General features: G+C 44.2%; 11 protein-coding genes across 11 annotated transcripts; 4 read left to right on the top strand and 7 right to left on the bottom strand.

Moving 5' to 3' along the window:
• Positions 1-75: 75 nt before the first annotated feature.
• SAMD00019534_073240 (hypothetical protein) lies at positions 76-1,685 on the bottom strand (the record flags this gene model as incomplete). The annotated part of the gene is made up of 3 exons (XM_012897731.1): positions 76-1,226; positions 1,307-1,448; positions 1,548-1,685. 3 exons carry the CDS (start codon positions 1,683-1,685, stop codon positions 76-78), a joined length of 1,431 nt encoding a protein of 476 aa, XP_012753185.1.
• Positions 1,686-3,131: 1,446 nt separating this feature from the next.
• SAMD00019534_073230 (hypothetical protein) lies at positions 3,132-4,906 on the top strand (the record flags this gene model as incomplete). Its single annotated transcript, XM_012897730.1, has 4 exons — positions 3,132-4,061; positions 4,101-4,532; positions 4,614-4,731; positions 4,818-4,906. Coding segments are annotated over 4 exons (1,569 nt in total), but the record flags the coding sequence as incomplete, so codon positions are not given.
• Positions 4,907-5,777: 871 nt separating this feature from the next.
• SAMD00019534_073220 (hypothetical protein) lies at positions 5,778-8,450 on the top strand (the record flags this gene model as incomplete). Its single annotated transcript, XM_012897729.1, has 5 exons — positions 5,778-6,767; positions 6,844-7,035; positions 7,097-7,204; positions 7,267-8,037; positions 8,109-8,450. The coding sequence occupies 5 exons, from the start codon at positions 5,778-5,780 to the stop codon at positions 8,448-8,450; spliced, it is 2,403 nt and encodes an 800-aa protein (XP_012753183.1).
• Positions 8,451-8,532: 82 nt separating this feature from the next.
• SAMD00019534_073210 (hypothetical protein) lies at positions 8,533-9,582 on the bottom strand (the record flags this gene model as incomplete). Its single annotated transcript, XM_012897728.1, has 1 exon — positions 8,533-9,582. One exon carries the CDS (start codon positions 9,580-9,582, stop codon positions 8,533-8,535), a length of 1,050 nt encoding a protein of 349 aa, XP_012753182.1.
• Positions 9,583-9,810: 228 nt separating this feature from the next.
• Positions 9,811-10,368, bottom strand: SAMD00019534_073200 (hypothetical protein; the record flags this gene model as incomplete). Its single annotated transcript, XM_012897727.1, has 1 exon — positions 9,811-10,368. A coding segment is annotated over one exon (558 nt), but the record flags the coding sequence as incomplete, so codon positions are not given.
• Positions 10,369-10,665: 297 nt separating this feature from the next.
• On the bottom strand, positions 10,666-12,456 carry SAMD00019534_073190 (hypothetical protein; the record flags this gene model as incomplete). The annotated part of the gene is made up of 3 exons (XM_012897726.1): positions 10,666-11,697; positions 11,770-12,252; positions 12,334-12,456. 3 exons carry the CDS (start codon positions 12,454-12,456, stop codon positions 10,666-10,668), a joined length of 1,638 nt encoding a protein of 545 aa, XP_012753180.1.
• Positions 12,457-14,460: 2,004 nt separating this feature from the next.
• On the bottom strand, positions 14,461-14,871 carry SAMD00019534_073180 (hypothetical protein; the record flags this gene model as incomplete). The annotated part of the gene is made up of 1 exon (XM_012897725.1): positions 14,461-14,871. One exon carries the CDS (start codon positions 14,869-14,871, stop codon positions 14,461-14,463), a length of 411 nt encoding a protein of 136 aa, XP_012753179.1.
• Positions 14,872-16,880: 2,009 nt separating this feature from the next.
• Positions 16,881-17,048, bottom strand: SAMD00019534_073170 (hypothetical protein; the record flags this gene model as incomplete). The annotated part of the gene is made up of 1 exon (XM_012897724.1): positions 16,881-17,048. One exon carries the CDS (start codon positions 17,046-17,048, stop codon positions 16,881-16,883), a length of 168 nt encoding a protein of 55 aa, XP_012753178.1.
• Positions 17,049-17,134: 86 nt separating this feature from the next.
• Positions 17,135-17,473, bottom strand: SAMD00019534_073160 (hypothetical protein; the record flags this gene model as incomplete). Its single annotated transcript, XM_012897723.1, has 1 exon — positions 17,135-17,473. One exon carries the CDS (start codon positions 17,471-17,473, stop codon positions 17,135-17,137), a length of 339 nt encoding a protein of 112 aa, XP_012753177.1.
• A 528-nt stretch (positions 17,474-18,001) lies between these two features.
• SAMD00019534_073150 (hypothetical protein) lies at positions 18,002-18,232 on the top strand (the record flags this gene model as incomplete). The annotated part of the gene is made up of 1 exon (XM_012897722.1): positions 18,002-18,232. The coding sequence occupies one exon, from the start codon at positions 18,002-18,004 to the stop codon at positions 18,230-18,232; it is 231 nt and encodes a 76-aa protein (XP_012753176.1).
• Positions 18,233-19,827: 1,595 nt separating this feature from the next.
• SAMD00019534_073140 (hypothetical protein) lies at positions 19,828-20,061 on the top strand (the record flags this gene model as incomplete). Its single annotated transcript, XM_012897721.1, has 1 exon — positions 19,828-20,061. One exon carries the CDS (start codon positions 19,828-19,830, stop codon positions 20,059-20,061), a length of 234 nt encoding a protein of 77 aa, XP_012753175.1.
• Positions 20,062-20,161: the final 100 nt, after the last annotated feature.

The following is a 20,161-nucleotide window of genomic DNA, read 5'->3' as shown; positions in this document are numbered from 1 at the left end:
TGTCCACGATCGATCGATCATGGGCTCAATTCCAAATAAATAAATATTTATTATTATGATGCCCATTTCCCATCTTTAAAGCTTACTCAATCTGGTCAATCTCTCAAGCATGTTATCCGATGTTATAAATGATGATACCATCTTTGAGTTGACGACCAGCCAGTGATCGAGACCCACACGCCTACAGTGTAGTTGGTACAAGTCCGACTTGGTGATGCTCGTGATCGACATTGGTAGCTCATTGAATGGATTATTCTTGAAGAATTGAAAACTGTAACATTCAAGATATCTTAATGATGGCGGTAACAACTCCAATATGCGCACAGTGAACTGATTGCCAATGTATAGTGTGGTGAGCCCAGTAGGCCACGCGCCAGGCTTTGGTAATCTGTTCATCATGTCGCCCAGACGTAGTTCTTCGAGACCCTCCGGCAGCACGCCTGGCTCTAGGTCTTGATCGAATAGTGTGCCAAACTGCAACTTCTTGAGACCATCCGGGAATGAACCCGGCTGTATCTTCTTGTCGAAACATGTGCTCAGACGAAGGTTGGTGAGCGACTCTGGCAGACAGTATCGCTCGACCAGTTGATTGTAGTTGCCGCCCAGATCGAGGGTGACTACCGACTCTGGGATGACACCGACATCGATCGGTTGATTGTATCGACTGAACTTGAGGTTGGTGACGCTTGGTGGGATCATCCCACCGACCAGCCTCTCGTTAAAGTTGTCCAAGTCCAATGTTGTGACTGTGTGTGGGATAGATCCAGGGATCAAGTGCATGCCATAGCCAAACAGCAATCGAAGATGTGTGACGGTTGGGGGCAGCAAGTGGATGGATGTGACGGCCAGGTTCTCCAACTTGGTGAGCGACTGTGGAAGCACACCAGGCTGGAAGTTCTGGTAGTGATGGAATGATAGTGCCAGCTTTGTGAGAGATGGCGGCAAAGCCCCAGGCCCTGAGAAGTTCTTGTCAAACTCCATGCCCAACCAGAGGTCCTTTAGAGTGCTGGGTAGATCGCCTGGCTGTATTGGTTGACTAAAAGTGACGCCAAACTCCAACTTCTCAATATTGGGTGGGATTGATCCTGGCCTAATAGGTTGATTAAAGTCCCTTGATGTCCTTATCCATTTAACATTAGGTTTGGCCAAACTTGGTAATGATTCCAACGGTTGATTGAATGATTCTGTGAACTGGACCTGGTGTACATTGTCGGGTACAGGTAGGTCTGATCAGAGTGTGATTGTAATGTGAGTATGTGAGTGAGTGAGTGAGCTTGAGTGGAAGTCCTTCCCATCATTACTATACCTAATGTTTGAAGATAGTCATAGGGCAACCAACTGTAAGTACCAATCTCCGAGGGAGTGGTACAATACATCAAATTGCATTTGGTCTTGTGTAGTAGTGAGTTGATGACAATCTCCCTGTAGGATGGCATAATGTTGCGTATCTTTGTATTTGATGTGTTGCCAACATAGTAGGAGTAGGGTATATAGCGTGGATCGAACAACAAGTAACCATTGCGTTCTAAATACCATCTACGACATACTAAACTGAAGCATATCCTATCTATATTGTCTTCAAGACTATCAATGATTGCTCTTAATAGTACATGAGGTAGATATACAATCACATGTCCAATGTTGTAGTCATACTGTTGTTGTTGTAGTTGTTGTTGTTGTGACATATTCTTATTTGTTGTATTAAGTTAAGTAAGTCTTTGTTCTTCACACCATCTTATTAAGGCCTCAAGGGCTCATGAGGAGGCTTCACCCACACTTTGAACATCAAAAAAAAAACAAGAGAATGTCAAAAAAGACTCGATCAAAAAGCCCCAATAATTGACATGTGCACATGTTGATTGACTTTTAATTCAAACAAACAATGTCATAATAATTTATTGTGAGGGTCCACTTGAAGTTGATTGAGATCCAGTTAGTTCTTCCAACTAATCAATATATTTAATGAAATCTTGAAGTCTTTTGATGACTATTTGAGACATAACTCTAATATACGACACAACTCCCTTATTTTCTTTGAGTTCAGGTTGTATTGGTATCTTATGTAACTTTGAACTTTCATCTAAATTGTATAAAACATCATCTTGATAATTTGTATATATCTCGTCCAAGTTGGACATGACTTCTTTGATCTTGTCTTCATCATCTTCCTTTGAAGAATCAATCAAATCTCTAAATAAATCAATCATGTTGAATTCCACCAACAATAAAGGTAATAAATATCTTAATTTATCTTGTCTTTCATTTGATTGATTTAAAATATATTCCTCTATTATATTATGATATTCTATTATTTTAAGATTAAAACTTAATAATTGAGTAGAATATTCTTTTATCATTTCAATTAATGTTTGAATATTTGTAATGTCATGATGAAAGAAATAATGAAAATAAGATCCTATTGATTGTAGTTGAAATGATAATAACATAAAGTATGATTTATAGGATGATACATTTTGAGACCATTCATTTTCTAATATAAGTTCTAAAGCCTTTGGAACTGGATGTCCATTTAATTGAGTATTAATCTCTTGATTCAACAAATACATTATTATTAATATTATTAGTATTGTATTATTTTTCAACTTGGATATGGATTTTTGAATTAATGAATATAAATACCTCCAAGATCTAAAAACTTTATAGATCATTGTCTTTTATATTATTAATAAAATACGTAGTTCAAGAGTGAAAGTTTGATCTGGAGGTCGATCACCAAATTGTGTCGCCCACCTTGAAAAACCCACAATGGGCGAAACCCTTTCACAATAATATCCTTTTTTTGATGGTGTTATTGTGATCTCAACTGTCAAACCTTTGAAAAAATCATTAACCCAACACATTAATGAAGCGCCAACCCATTGGTCATGTTGTTGTTGACATGAACACCACCTACAAGCATTCATCATTTATCGTCAACCCTACACACATACATAAGAGATATATATAATTATTAATAATTAAATATGACGATGATGATTAAATCAATATTGCTCATTATGAGCATTTTATTGATTGCAACATCTGCAACAGCAACAACAACACTTTATCATTCAATTGGAAATGTAGACGCACCTTATATAATAGTTAGCAATGCAACTGATTGTGATACATGCGCTTCAATCGATCAATCATACTGGTGTTCAGACAAATCATTATGTCTGACTGGTCTGTTGACCAACACTACGATCGCCGATCTACCACAATGCTCTGATGGCTACTGCAGTGGCGAATCATGTCGCTGCGAGTCCTCTTGCATGAACTCCATCTGGCCCTGCAGTGGCACCGTGATGGGCATGATCATCCTCATGGCATTCTACGGCGTCATCTTGGCTTTTGGCGCCAAGTTCATCTCGGATGGCTCTGAGCTGCTGCTCGAGATCCTCGACCCTGGTCTGATCGGTGGTCTGCTGCTGCCCTTCCTGTCGGCCTTCCCCGACGCCATGATCATCGTTGTCAGTGGTGCCTTTGGCAACGACCCACAGACCCAGCTGGGTGTGGGCATTGGAACCCTAGCCGGCTCAACAATCATGTTGCTAACCATCCCCTGGTCTGCCAGTCTCTTGCTGGCGCGCACAGATATTCGCAATGGACACTCAGTGGACGGCGTCTGCACCTCATGGTCGCTCACCGAGACTGGTGCCTCAGTCGACGATGACACTCCCCTCAACGCCAAGATCATGATGGTCACCAGCATCAGCTACTTGATCGTCCAGGGTGTGGCTTTTGCCTATCTCAAGGACCCAGCATCGGGCCAGAGCGTCGAGAAATGGTTCGCTCTCACTGGATTCATCGTGTGCATCATCCTGCTCGTTTCCTACAGTGTCTACCAGGTCGTTCAGCCCAAGCTGCAAGAGAAGAAGATGGCTGAGGCCAAGAAGAGATACATGCTCGAGCAGACAATGCATCACTTCCTCCACAACTTGATGAAGCGCCGCGGTGGTCCCTTCTCTGCATCATCCCCATCGACCGGTGCCGGTAGCGAGGCTGGCCAGTCATCCTCGAGCGCCGCCCCACACACTATTTCAGAGACAGCTGCCCTGCTGACCCCAGAGCACCAGCACCTGCCCGTCGATGTCAAGGGTATTGGTTTGAAGTGGAAGTCCAAGGCACACGCCAAGTCAACCGAGCGCGATGAGGCTTCGATTCAGGTCGATGACAAGTCTCAAAAGCCGGCTGCTAAGGACGACGACGACGAGGAAGAGGAGAGCAGTGGACCATTGACACCTGCCGAGAGAAAGAAGATTGCACTTCGCGCCACCTTCTGGCTGGCTGTCGGCAGTGTGATGGTGTCAGTGTTCAGTGACCCCATGGTTGGAGTCATCACAGACTTTGGCAACAAGCTCAACATCAAGCTGTTCTTCATTTCATTCATCGTGACACCCTTCTGCTCCAATGCCTCTGAGCTCATCTCCTCGCTGATCTTCTCCTCCAAGAAGAAGAAGACCAACACATCCCTCACCTACTCTGCTCTCTACGGTTCAGCAACCATGAACAACACAATGTGTCTTGGTGTAAGTTACTCATCCACTCATCCATCAATCCATGTGATCAAGTTTACCTGTCTTACACACCCTCTCTACACACTACCTTAGATCTTCTTTGCCCTTGTGTACTTCAGGAACTTGACATGGGAGTTCTCAGCAGAGACTGTCACAATTCTATTCGTCACGATGGTTGTTGGAACTATTGGTGCCCTTAACAAGACCATGAGTATGTTGGCGATATCTCGTCTCGCGAGTATAAGCCCATTTACTAACTAACTAATTATCTCAATCAATCTACTTTCAATCAAACAGGGTTCATGTTGGCACCTTTGGTCCTATCACTCTATCCACTCTCCATCCTGTTGGTGTACATTCTTGAGACCTTTGCTCACTGGCAATAACTCAATCAATCAGTCCCTTCCCCTCCACCTCCCCACATCAATCAATCAATCAATCAATCCACATTCAATCAATTCCATCTGTCGACAAGTATCAGTCCACCAATCAATCAACTTCAAACAACTCACTCACTCTTTAGACAACACACACACACACACACACACTCAAACCGATAACATTCTCCACATTTCGGATGGATGGATAGAATGGATTGGATTGATTATGATTGATTCTCAATTCCTGTCCTCTCACATTAGCGAGCACTAGTAAAACTAGTTTATATTATGAATTTATTAGTGTCTTATCATCTAACTAATTCTCTTATTTTAGAACTAACTTACCAACACTCGATCAAGTATGTATCACAATCAATCATCATCCAATCTGTGAGTGAGTGTGTGTAATTATTTGATCAAACACACACATAAACACACAACACAAACACATAAATAGAGATAAAACATAGAGATCAAACACAATCATTCATATTGATTTATTTGAATTGATGATAGACGAGCCCGTCATATGACAGGTCAGGTCTACAAAGTACCCACCAATGTGTGTGAGAAGGGGTTGCAAATTTGGAGACCAACAACAATTGGATGGACCCCAATCAACCATGGCCTAAATTTGCGGGGCTTCAAGGCCCAATCCCCCCTTTTGTCTATGACTAACGACGAATTAAATACATTAATTAACAACTACCTCTTTACCCTCGTTCAATTACAGAGAGATAGATAGATAGATACCCTAGACTCCTCCTCAAATCTCAACTCTAAATCTACCTTATCATCATATAAAATTTATTTTTATTTGTATTAATTATATATATTATTTATTATTAATTGTATTATATAGTTAGTTAGTAACAGGATGGATTGGAAATCATCACCATTATTAACAGCGTCGACAGAGGATGTGACTCAGAATGATAACTTTAACTTGGAGGATGAGGAAGTGACTATGTCACCAATGGATCATTTGGCCGCAGCAGGTTCTTTCGCAGCAAACATTAGGAAACAAAAGTTGAATGCCTCAGGAGGTGGCAAAAGTCCTCCAACACCTCCACCACAATCAGCAAAGCCAACCTATATCCATCAACAGCAGACAGATATACCATTCAACCTGACATTATCACCTCCACCAAGGAAAGCTAGTAATAATGGAGGTGGTGTTTTATCAAGATCTGGATACATGTCAACACCACCTCCAGTCAGTCCACCTCCAGTTCCAGCCAGGTCCCCACTTAACTCTAGCACATCGAGTCTCACTTCAACATCACCATCACTACTATCATCAACAACACCATTATCATCAAGTGTAACAACTACACCAAGGACAATGAACAATACACCAAGATCATCAACCACTTCAACAGAGTCATCGCCAAGGACTTCGGCTAACTATTCAAACTCACCAAGAACAACAATTGATGGTCAACCAACCGTTGAACCCAAGAAGAGACCACTTGTACCTGCAAGGAAGGATAGTGGACAGTCCGCAGGTAGTCCTTGTACTAGTCCAATCAATGAGAAGATAACGAGGTCTTTGTCATCACCAATACCAAGGGCAGGATTCATTGGACTGTCAAAACCAAAGTCTATGACAGCAAGCTCAACGATGAATGCAAAGAGATTCCTGAAACATGTACTAAAGGATGCTGATGACAGCAGTGACGAGGATGATGAAGAGATCATTATATCAGCTCCACCAAGTATCCAACCAGATATATTCACAGCACCAGAGTCTACCAACACAACATCACATCCACATGAGGAAGGAATGTCACAACGAAACTATCAAGTACAAGAGATATTGGCCAGTGAGAAGAAGTACATCAACAACCTAAACCGAATAATGACTGTATGTACTGTCACTAATGGAAGTTGTGTTAGTGATTCTCATTCATCAAACTGACCAATCAAACAAACTAATATAGATATATTTGTTGCCACTCCGAGACAAGGCAACTACAAAGGACAAGATTATATCTATTGATGAGATCAATCAGATCTTCTCAAACATTGACTTTATATTCAACCTTCACAAAACATTCTTGGTGGACTTCCAATCTAGGATAGCTGATAACTGGTCTGATACCCAAAGAATCGGAGATATCTTCCGTGGAATTGTAAGTATCACATAATCCTTCAAACAATATTTATCCTCATATTCTAACATATCTTGATCAGGCACCATGTTTAAATGCATATACTATATACGCCAACTCATTCAATCAATCAATTGTATTACTCAATAGCCTACAGAAGTCAAACTCTGTCTTTAAATCATTCCTGGCGGTATGTATACATCCATCCACTCCCCCATCAATCAACCATACTAACTTATATCCTTATTCCAGAAATGCCTTGCCAAGCCATCATCTAAGGGACTCAACTTGTCTGGATATTTGATCATGCCAATACAGAGAATACCAAGATATAGATTGATGTTGGAGAGATTGTTGACAGAGACATCTTCAGATCATGTTGATTATAATGATTTGACAGAGTCGTTGAAGGACATCAATGCAGTGGCAGTCAAGCTGGAGGAACGAATGGAGCAATTCCAAATCAAGAACAAGGTGTTGGACATCCAGAACAACCTAATAGGCTTTGAAGGAGAGTTTATCAAACCTTCAAGAGTGTTCTGCATGGAGGGCGACTTGAAGAAGATATCGAACCGCGTAGTGAACACTCGCCACTTCTTCCTCTTCAACGACCTCCTGATATATTGCCAACGCGAGGGTAAGAACCAATATCGTTACAAGCAGACGCTGCCCCTGGAGAAATGTTGGGTCAAGGACATACCAAGCACGGCAAGGTTTGGACATCTCTTCCAGATCATCGAGCCCACCAAGACATACTTCTTGAACGCACCATCAGAGTCGGAGAAGCAGACATGGATGAGGAAGTTGAATGATGTCATCAACAAGTATGTGATCCAGATCAACTACCAAGAACAGCGTCAGAGTCTCTACGAGAAGAGAGGATCAACCACACCAAGAGAGGTACTCCAGGAGTTGGAGGCACTGCCCAAGGACCAAGAGGGTCCCAATCCAACTTGGCTCAAAGATCAACTCGTCAAGGATTGCATGACATGCTCGGCCAGCTTCACAATGCGTCGGAGAAGGGTATGTATAAAGGGAGAAGAAGACTGATGATCTGGCATGATCCTAACATCATCATGACCATCATCATATAGCATCATTGTAGGAAGTGTGGAAAGATATATTGCACTGAATGTTGTCCAATAACTGATCTGTCGCAGTATCTGCCAGGTAGGAAGGTGCGACTGTGTAAAGGATGCTTCGAGGAGATATCAGTACACATCGAGGTGATGATGCAGAATCAATCAATCTCGGATGGTGAGCAACAACATTGCTCCTCCGATCAATCAACATACGATCACAGTAGCAGCAGCCCATCAACATCAGTTCGACATTCGCGTAGCTCACAATACTCTCAGTACTCTGCTGTTGACCTGGAAGACCAGCAACAAATCGTTGAGGAGACGGAGGAGGATCACCAATATATTTATGAGTAGTAAACCATTACATTCGTTGTACTGTACATACATCCAATCAATCAATCAATCAAWTCTTCATTGATCAACTTAGATGTTGGCGTCAAGTGTCCAATCGATGGGCTGTTGACCCGATGGACTCTAGGTACTCGTTGGTCTTGGAGAATGGCTTTGATCCGAGGAACTTGGTGACCGAGAGGGGCGATGGATGTGCACTCGTGATGATGTGGTGACGCTTGCCGTCGATCTTGGATCCCTTCTTCTTGGCGTCGCCACCCCAGAGTATAAAGACGATCTTCTCCTTGGTGTTGAGAAGGTTCATGATGGCGTCGGTGAACTCGGCCCATCCAAACTTCTTGTGTGAGTTGGGCTTGGCCTGCTCGACAGTGAGCACAGCGTTGAGCATCAGCACACCCTGCTTGGCCCACTTCTCGAGGAAGCCGTGGTTGGGCACCTTGAAGCCTGGGATGTCACTGATCAGCTCTTTGTAGATGTTGGCAAGACTGGGTGGAGCTTTGATGCCCTTCTTGACTGAGAATGAGAGGCCATGTGCCTGGCCGGCGCCGTGGTATGGGTCCTGTCCAACAATAACCACACGGACACTGTCCAATGGCGTCAGGTTCAGCGCGGTGAATATCTCGTTCTTAGGTGGATAGATGGGGCCGACCTTAGGCTTCTTCAGCTCGTCGTTCAGCTGAGTGATGATCTTCTTGAAGTATGCTTTCTTGAACTCTGGTGCGAGTGCATCCTTCCATCCCTTCTCTGTCAGATGATCCAATATATTGTTGTATCCCTCATCTGATGTTGAAGATGCTCCATTTGGTGTACTATCAGCCTCTTCTTGTCTTCTCTTCTTCACAACCTTGACATCTTCCTCATCGTCATCATCTTGTTGTTCGCCATCAGCATTGGCATCATCCTTGGTCACCTTCTCGCCCTCGGCATCACCCTCAGCCTCAGGCACAACCTCATCCTCTGGTTTGGACACTTCTGTTGCCTTCTCTTCCTCTACCTCATCCTCCTCTTCAACTTTCTTTCTCTTATTTGTTTTAGTTGGAGTAGATGTTGTAGTTGTAGTCGTCGTCGTTGTTGCGGCTTTCTTTGGACTATTCTTTGATTGAAAGAAGTCTGTTATCTGCTTCTGGCCACTCATTATTATTATTATTAGATTGTTATATATAACTACAAAGTATAAGATAGTATGAATGATTGAAAGAATGAGACATCTGAAGAATCTTGTGCCAGCCCGCCAAAGTATCGATACTTTGGTCGTGTGTGGCGTGCAGAAAAAGACGTCTATTCGTGGAAGTCCCACACTTTAATATACAGCGGAAGTTAGAAGGAATGGSCAGCCCGCCACCCCACACCCAACACCTCACCAGTCGGTGAGTTCCTTGGCTTTGTCACAGGCACATGGAGGATCTTGAGGATTAAATGGTAGTCGTGTATGCTCGGCATCGCAGTATGGTATGTTCTTTGAGTAGCGACAGCCGCATAGTAGCCACATTGATTGGTCGTGTGGCAGTGTGAATGGTATCGGTCGGAAAGGCGTGCCAACATGTGCTTTGTCACAGAATGGTTGATTCTTGCTCAGTCCACATGTGCAGTACTCGTAGCGCACTCCCTTCTTCAAGCCACGCACTGTGTAAGGTCCATAAAACGGTATCTTCAATGGTACCAGTTTACATCTATTGCACTTCTTGCAAATGACCTCTGCTCTAACTCTAATTGTCTTTGTTGTCTTTGTTGTCTGTGTTGTTGATGTATCTGATGTTGATGATGTAGTAGAGTTGACATCACACTCCATTGACTCTTCACCTTCGTCTTCCACCACATCATCTTCATCATCGTCAACACAGTCACATTGCTCCTCTTCTATATGTATTCTCTTCTCTAGTGTCTCTGCCAGCTCCTTTGTTGTGTCGTCCATCTTCTGGTGTCAATATATGAATGTATCTATCTCTTACTTGAAGTATGTAATAATGTCATTGTCATCGGAGATTCATTCAAACGACAATTTCAATCTGACAATAAATATCGGGACTCGTGTCCAGTCCCAGTCCCAGCAGACCAGACATCGTTCAAACAAAGTGATATTTATTGTTTACTTGTTCACTCATTCATTCATTCATTCATTCAATGAGAGTTGGTTGCTATTATGTTCAACTCCATTGAGTTCATGTGATGAGCATCACTCAATGACTCGCTCACTCACTTAAGTCTATGGATCGAGCGATCAACGTCGTTTGTTGATGGGAGACCATTGACTTCTGGATTGCTCTTGTTGCTCCTTCTCTGGTGAGGTCATGAGAAGACTACCTTGGAGCACATTGCCTTGTGCAGCTGCGAGAAGAGCCGACTCTATCCTGGCCTCAAAGTCGTCGTCATCCTTTGGCATCGTTGACAACCTTGGTGCAGACTTCTTCGAGGATGACAGTGTGACTTCCCTTCTTGGCTTAGATGTAGACAATGGTGTTGGCGTTGTTGTTGTCGCTGTCCTGTTGGAGAGCGAAGGACGGGATGTTGATGTTGGTGTCGTCGCGGGCAAACGCTTTGTGTTGACGAGAGGTGTCGTGTGGGTTGGGTTGGTATCCTGTCTGATCTTCTTTGTTGGCGTTGGTGTTGGTGTTGTTGCCTGTGCTGCTGTCTTGATGCCAGTCTCGGAGGCCTCCCTCTTCTTGGATGTGACTGTCGCATTCGTTGGTGTTGGCTTCGTCGTTAACGACATTGGAATTGGCTTGCTGGTGGCAACAGATGTGGGCTTGGCCGCGGTATTATGTACAGGGGTGGTCGATGTCTTGAGACCTGATGTTGACCTGGATGTTGATGTTGTCTTGTTTGCCTTGTCCTTTACCTTGTCCAGCTGCTGTGTGTCACACTTTTCCAACGATGATGGATGCACCTCTGTCTTGATACTCTTCATCAAGTCAGTCTCGACGTGCTTGATGTCTTGAATACGCTTGTTTGGGAACTGTCCAGATTTCTTACTCAGACCGCTGAATACCGCGCGTTGCTGGGTACTACGGCCAGTTGGTGGAGAGGACATTGGCGAGGGTGGGGACAGTGGCGAGAGGGTGTCCGTGTGCGAGGCCAATGGTGATGAGAATGGTGAGGACAATGAGAGTGCGTCCATCGCTGCTGATGGTGACGATGTCAATGATGTTGATGTGGCATATGACATCTCGGGTGAGCTTATAATCTCAATCGACTTGAATGTTGGAGGTGAGTTGGGTGGGCATATCGATGTCCTCTTCTTTGGAATTGGCGACTGTTGGTGTGATTGATTGATTGGGTTAGCAAGTGTGGAGTCCACCTTGGTCAACGTGATATGTGTACATACTGCGAATGAAGACAAGGTCTTGAGAGGAGTCTTTAACTTGGATGGTGTGGCGACTGACATGGAAGAGGTTGATGAGATTGGTCGCTTCACTGGAGTGGTGATGGTGTTGTTGGTGGTGCCGGCCAAGGAGGGCTTGGCTGGAGAGGGGCACGCAGGATTGGTCTTGGGTGATTGAATGCTGGACAGAGATTTAAGTAACATCTCACTTCGTTTGCGTCTGTTTGTTGGCTCGGATGGCATTGCGAATGCTATTGGACCATCAGCATTGTCGGAACAAATGGAGATGGATGACGGAGAGTTCTGATTGATGTTGCTAATGTTGGACAAGGGTGATGATGGTGTCGATCTATCACTCTTTATCTTCTTTGTTAACTGGTTGTGGCTGTGTTGACGCATCATCATGTATGATGTATCGAGTGTTTCATCATTCTCATTCTCATCACATCCTTTAAACCCTTGGATCAAAAGCTTCTTGGGTGTCATCTGATTGATTGATTGATTTGATTGATTGATTGGTCAGTTGAATTGACAGATAGAGTGATTGTGTGTAGTGAGCATACTTACGATAGGATTGGATGTGAGTGGATCATCATCAAAGTCGAGCTTAAAGTCCTCCTGTCTGATCTTGAACGACGACACTGATGGAAGGCCACCATCAAGCCGCCTAGAAGATGTCAATGATGACATTGATGTTGAGTTCCTTTTCTTTGACATTGTTCTATGTTTGTTGTTGTTATAATCAATCAATAAACTAAACAATCAATCTAATCGCCTTCAAGATAATCATCTAACCCAAATCAAATGACAGTTTAAAATTGTCCGTTAAAATTCCACTAAACACAAAATTCAAATTTAAATATGTAGATCCATGGTGATCACTTTAATTAGTTAGAGACTGATTGTAGTACGTTAAAGTAGTAGACTCCATAAATAGATATAAATTTATTTTATTATCATTAACCTTAAATTATTATTTATTGATTGGAGGTATTAATATTAATAATAATTAACCTTTCCGCTAACTAAATCGTCAAGGACTTACCAAAAGGAGTATTTAATCTTGTCAACCCCAACAAGCGAGCAAAGTTAGGAAGTCATTCTGATCTTTGCTTCTCCAAGAGTACAATTCAATCACTGTCCCTTGAACTAGCAAAGATCAGAATGGTTTACATGCCGTGTTGGGACGAAAGAGAGTTTAAATGATATACCCATCACTCATCTCCTTGATTGACGGCAATATATATATGAATTAATGATTGTTGAAAAGGGGAGGAGGGACCGTAGAATAGACTTGCTCATCCACCTCATCATCTGTTCTTCCACCACCAACTCAGATACCAATACCTACCATCACCAGTGTCGCTTGAGGAACTGGAAGACTGGATGGTGTTGTTGGATATAGTTGGTCTCCAGGGGTCAGGTGGCTGCTGATTGAACAAGCGAGGAGGAACCGGTGATAACGCGACAGGCTCATCCACCTCATTATCTGGTGATGGTGGGTAATGGAATATGTGTACAGCAAGAGGAACCCAGCGTGAGAACCTGACTCCATCTTGATCCTTTCCAAATATTATCTTTGGAAGCCTGTTGTCGAACAGTTGTCTGATTGGTTTGGCGTAGGGGTATATAATATAAGAAACACCAATGTCCATGAGGACCATGTACTTCCTGATCTTTCCTTTTTGGGTGGGCCCAAACAAGGTCTTGCAACAAGAGCCGAAGGGGCTTGGCTGGTGGATAAAGAGATTCAATGAGATTATATTGCATTGTGATAAATTGGATTATATAATAAGTCGAGTTGTATAAGTAATAAAGTAAGTAGTGTTGGAAAACACTGTTATGAGACATATTATAGAGGTGTAGATAATTGTGGCATTAGCCGAAGTAGAGTCTATATATAATTATTAATAATATAAGATTGATTGATGTGATTGATAGATTGATTGATTGATTGCATGAATTAGATGGATGGTGAGTTAGAGAGAGAGAATCAATGTTAGTATTATGAATTAGAATGATGATAGTATTATAGTAACATTGTAAAAATGTAATATAAGTGTACATACATGTAATTAAGTGATAAGGTAATGAGTGATGTCAATGGGCACTTGTCCAAGGACATTCACAGCAATGACAGAGTGTGTGGGTGAGTGAGCAGAGACACACACACACACTCTCTCACACACACACACACACTCTCTCACACACTCACACACACTTATAAACACACAATTTGAATTAAATATTTAAATATATTTAATTAACAGATTGATCAATTAACGGTCCATTTGAATTTGTATCACTCAATACCATCATCTCAGTGTCATCATCAATGAAGTTCACGTTGATGAGCCTTGATTGAGGAACAATCGTTCCAACTGGATACTCTGAATGAATGAATGAATGATGAGTCTGTTGTTGTGACACTCCAGTGATCTGATGATGGTGCTCAAGTTCAATGCCACATCGATGTTCATTGAATCATTCGACAGTTGTACATATTGGACAGTCTGTTCTAATGTTGTTAACGCTGCGTGAAACAATGATTCATGGACGGGTACCATCTAAAAAGCCATTGTCTGCCCATATCGTCTTTAGGTGCTGTTCAATGTATGTGCAGTTTGAGAGACTGTGATGCTGGTCCATTGCTTTGAGGTTCTACGGATGATGCTCCAACAACTTCAAGGCGACTCACTCCTGCACGACGTTGGTCCTGTCTTGACAATCCTTGCAGTTGGTGGGCACGGTGCCGTTCTGGTGACCACGCGCTGGTTCGTCATGATCGAGCGAGTCTATGCGATTGCCCTTGAGCTGATCGTTGAGGTTGTAGGTTGCAATGTAGGTCACTGTGTCGTCGATCACACAATCGAGTGAGTCTATGCGATTGCTCTTGAGCTGATCGTTGAGGTTGTAGGTTGCAATGTAGGTCACGGTGTCGGCGTTCAGAATGTCTTCCTCGTACGCACTGACAAGCTCGGCCTCGCCCTGCTTCAGCTTGCTCAGGTTAATGTTAGAAGCATTACCTTGATGTGTGCTTGGAAGGCGGGCGTCGTCCTGAGCACAGTGATCTCCTTCCTGACCTTGCTTGGACATGCTGATCATAGAGTCCGAGAACTGTGTGGCGATGACTGGTTCCAAAAGACGGCACACTGCCGCGTAGCTGCATTAAGGAGAGAGTGCCAAAGTTCTTGGCGCATCACCCAGGGCGACACTGGACAAAGGGCAAGTCGACTGATCAATGATCCAGCACCTCAGAGCAAGCATTGACCACATCTCCAGATGGCCCGACCATTTCAACATCCACATGATGGTCACAGTTGTTGCGTATGACAGGTACATCTTGGCCACCATGACTAGAAAGCTTCAAGTACTTTGTTAGATCAACAGTACCTACTCCATCGGTTAGATGGCTAACGCGTTCCATCTTCTTATGGTGCATAGTGGTGCTTCCCAGATCATCTGCTTTGTCTCAACAAAGTTAGCAACATTGCCATCGTCGTCGATGTTTCTAATTTTGAATCGCGTGCCCGCGCGGAAACGAGAGCAACGCGACACAATGATGACTTGAGGAGGAGTTCTCAGAGGTGAGCAGTCACTGTTTTGTGGAAGACGTCCTCAGTGATGGGGACCACGCTGCTTGTATCTTGGTCGAGTTGGTACTGAGATTGTCATTGATCTACTGGCTGATCCTGCGACGGCCTTTGGGAGTGATACTTGGAGAGCAATCTGGTGGACCGACTGTCCTCAGCATCATAGTACAGTTGATCTTGCCCATACTAGTTGATTGATTGGTCGGGTCAAGACGACACCAAACGAGAAGACACGGACCATCACCGCTCTGGGCTGGTCGACCCAATCAATCGTATCGTATTGATCATTTGTGTGGAAACGATCACATTACATATACAAATGCAAATAGATATATTATAAGTACTGATGGCTGTTGAATGAATGACGTGTGTTCATGACTGAGTCATTAAAATAAATATCTTGGGAATGTTCCCCCACTGTTTAGGTTTAAAAATTACACCTCTTACCAATAAAATAAATGAACTTCGAGGGGTTATGAAATTTGAATTTGAAATTAGCGCCCAATCGAATCGAAAAACGGTTGAGTTCAAAATGGTGGTTGGTTAGATGTGGTCCACATGTCACTGTGAGACTGGGCCACTACTCATCTCATTGGCATTGCACTCACTCTCTCCTACTTGTACACATACACATATATACTTACTCTTGCTTATACATATACAAATACATCAATAATAAACAACACATTGACATGTATCACTCACCACTTTGTTCTGCCTTGTTGTCTCACTACTGCTGATGAGTTTGAGTTATGATATCAATCAATGAGTGAGTACCAATACACTTCTAATTGCATCACCATCTGCTGCTTACTTACACTATCCTCTTCTCTTCTCTTCTCTTCTGCCTTCTCCTTGACCTTGTGCATTGAAGCCCGCTGTGTGGTCCTTGTCCAAGTCAGAGTTCACCACCTGTGTCTCCATCACGTCAGTCGTGATGCCACGTTGTAATGAGAATCTCTGTCACCATCTTGATAGACTGCCGCCGTGCTGCCACGTTGACCACAGCCATGAACCTTTGTCACCATCTTGACAGACGTCCGCCGTGCTGCCACAGCCATGAACCTCTGTCGCCAACTAGATAGACGGCCGCCATGTGCCCTGAGTGACCACAGCCTAGAACCTCTGTCTCCAACTTGACTGCCGCCGCTTCCACGTTGACCACAGCCATGAACCACTGCCGCTGATGCCCTGAGTGGACCTCTGCCGCCATGCTGTCTGACCCTGGTCGCAATGTTGCCTGATCATGCTGCCCTGAGTCCATTAACCTCTGTCTCCAACTAGACAGACACCGCCATTGTGACTAGGCCATGCTGACCGCTGCGAGCTGTCCACAGCCATGAACCTCTGTCTCCAACTAGACAAACGCCGCCATTTTGACTCCGCCATGCTTCCTTGAGTATCCTGAGCCCTGAACCTCTGTCTCCAACCTGATGGACTTCCACGCTGACAAGCGCGCCGCCATGCTGCCAAGTTGTCCATGCCAGCTGTCCACAGCCTTTGTCCAAGTCAGAGCCCACCCTACCCAACCTCTACGTCCATCGTGCTGCCATGTATTTGACAGCCTAGAACCTCTGTCTCCAACTTGACTGCCGCCGCTTCCACGTTGACCACAGCCATGACCCTGTCGGTGCCCTTCCTCTGCGACGAGACCTCCTCAATCTTGACTGACGGTCGCCGTGTTGCCATCCATGTTGACCACGGCCATGTTGACCACAGTCCAGAACCACTGTCTCCAACAGGACAGACGTCCGCCGTGTTGCCAGACACGTTGATCATGAACCAATGTCTCCAACTTGACTGACTGCCGGCGTGCTCCCACGTTGACCACAGCCACGAACCTCTATCTCCATCTGTACAGTCGTCCACCATGTTGCCAAGTTGTCCAGAACCTCTGTCTCTGCTAGACTGATGATGTCCTGAATGACCACGGCCTCCCATTCTGCACCGAGTCCATGATCCTCTGTGGTCCGTCGCCGTGTTGCCAGCCACGTTGACCACAGCCCAGAACCTCTGACTCCAACTAGACTGCCACGTTGACCCGCCTCCATGCCATCGTCGACAACCTCTGACTCCAACCAGACAGACAGCCGCGATGACAAGTGCGCCGCCATGCTGCCAAGTTGTCCATCTCGAGTTGACCACAGTCCAGAACCTCTGTCTCCAACTAGAAAGACGCCACGCTGACAAGCGCACCGCAATGTTGCCATCAGATCATTGACAGACCACAGCCATCCTGCCAAGTTGACGAGTGTTTCCAACTGGAATGATCATAATCAAAGCATTAATAAACGATGAAGACAGGAGTTGTACAAGTGTGACTTGGAAGGAGTATAACAACAATTGGAAAAGTACAACTCAATGATGTCGCCTGGGCACGGTTGCTGCCCAACGGCTTTAAAAAAAAATAAAGGCAGCACTTGTGACAATGAGAAGAAACTCTCAAAGTCAACAAAGTTGCTGCCATACCTGTCTCGACGTGCCTAAAGTCTAATAGCGACAGGTGTAGTCCCCAGGCCGTGCCCACCCCTCTTACATGATGGGCCCACCCGTCCCTCTTGCATGACAGGCCGACCCATCCCTCTTGCATGATGGGCCACGGCCACCTCCTTGCGGAGATGGCCAAATGGTGATGGGAGGAAATGTTAGTAGTATTCGGTCCTGGAAAGGTCCACCTCGGTTTGGCCTGGCTTGGCTCGGCGGAATGGCACTCGGTCTGGCACGGCACTGGCACGGCACTGGATGACTTGGAGGGAATGGACCTCGCAACGACAGGTCATCGTGTGAATGAATCACAACGTCTCCACTGTGTCATCTGGGTTCAGGTGATGGATGTAGGACCACTGATTGGTGGGTTGGTAACTCGACTTTGATATTGTTGTTGTTGTTGTTGTTGGTTGTTGGTGGTTGATTGGTTTCAATCGCCAGCCGAGAGATATTTGGGTTTTACCCATCACTCATCTGCTTGATCGACGGCAAGATATAAATAGGTGAATAACTAATTGAAAAGGAGAGGGACCGGAGGAGAGAACACAGGCTCATCCACCTCATAATCTGGTGATGGTGGATATTGGTATCTAGGTAGTTGGTGGTGGCCAATGTCTGCTTGGGTGACTGGATGACTGGATGGTAATGTTGGATAAAGTTGGTCTCCAGGTCTGGGTCCGAGGTCGGAATGTTGTTGATTGATTTCATTGTCTTGGGTGAAAAGGACATGGACGAGGATGGTTAGTACTTGGTTTTACAGCAGACTGGAAGACATCACTCAATCATTGAATGAATGAGTTCATTTGATGTAAACATACGATTTGGTCCCATTTGATTTGGGGTGGATACTGGTTGCCTTCTGGGGTAGACAGGTAACGATCGTAATATCCTGAGACAGTTACAGTGAATGAGTTGGACATTACTATTCTCCTGGTTGAGAGGAGCGTATGGGACAGTATTCGCAATGACAAATGCGACATCAAGAGGAACCCTGCGTGAGAAATTGACTCCATCTTGATCCTTTCCAAATAAAATCTTTGGTCGCCTGTTGTCGAACAGTGGTCTGATTGGTTTGACATATGGGAGTATGAGAAGTGTCGCGCCAATGTCAATGAAGACCTTGAACTTCCTGATGATCGTGCCTTTTTCGGTGGCCAGAAGCAAGGTCTTGGGAACTGTCGGGTCAAACAACAGTCTAAGGGGCTTGGCTGGTGGATAGAGTGATTGAATATAATTAAATTGCATTGTAAGAATAATAATAAATCGAGTTGAAGAAGTCGTAGTAGTGTTGGAAAACACTGTTTAAAGTGATATTATTGTTGTGAGATAATAGTTTGGCAAAAGCCGAAGTAGAGAGTCTATAAATAATAATAATAATTGATTGATTGATATTGATTGATTGATTGATGAATAAGATCGTTGGAGAGAGTGAGAGAAAGAATCAAGGTTAGTATTATGAATTTGAATGATGATAGTATAATAGTAACATTRTAATAATGTTATATATGTGTACATACATGKAATTAGGTGATAAGGTAATGAGTGATGTCAATGCCCACTTGTCCAAGGACATTCACCTCAATGACAGAGTGTGTGTGAGTGGGTGAGAAGAGGCACACACTCACACACACTCACACACACTTATAAACACACATTTTGAATTAAATATTTAAATATATTTAATTAACAGATTGACCATTTAACGGTCCATTTGAATTTGTATCATCTCAGTGTCATCACCAATGAAGTTCACGTTGATGAGCCTTGAATGAGGCTGAGTGAGCCCAACGATCGTTCCAACTAGAATACTCTGATAAATGAATGAATGAATGATGAGTCTGTTGTAGAAGCTGCAGTGAATGGCTCCTTGCTGAAAGGGTTGCATCAATCAGTTTAGACTAAACACCATCATCGAGAGGTGATGGCCCCAATAACGTGATCATTGAGTCGAGTATGGTGATCGAGTTGAGATGATTATCGAATGAGTTTGAGACTTGTCGAGGTTGTTCTCAGGAACGTCGATTGGGACTCGTGCACCGATGCTGGTGATGCGCTGCTCCAGCAAGCCTCTGCGGCGTGCATCTGTGTTATAGCCAGACTGCCGCTGTCTTTGGGCTCAATGAGGATGAATGTGCTCGATCTTGCTGTGACTTCACTGGGCGTTCAATTCTGCCATGAGATTATCTCCTTTGCGATGGCGTCCTCACCACGATGATTGTGCATCTTGAGGTTGGTGGTGCCAAGGGCTTGGCGGGCAACAGCGAGAGTATCGTGAATGGGCTGATGTGGGAGGTGAGACGCAAAGGTGTTGAGTG

Source organism: Acytostelium subglobosum (assembly GCF_000787575.1).
Source record: "Acytostelium subglobosum LB1 DNA, scaffold: scaffold14, whole genome shotgun sequence".
NCBI classification, from domain to species: Eukaryota; Evosea; class Eumycetozoa; order Acytosteliales; family Acytosteliaceae; genus Acytostelium; species Acytostelium subglobosum.
Note: the sequence above shows the minus strand (reverse complement) of the source record. Positions and strands in the feature narration are given on the sequence as shown.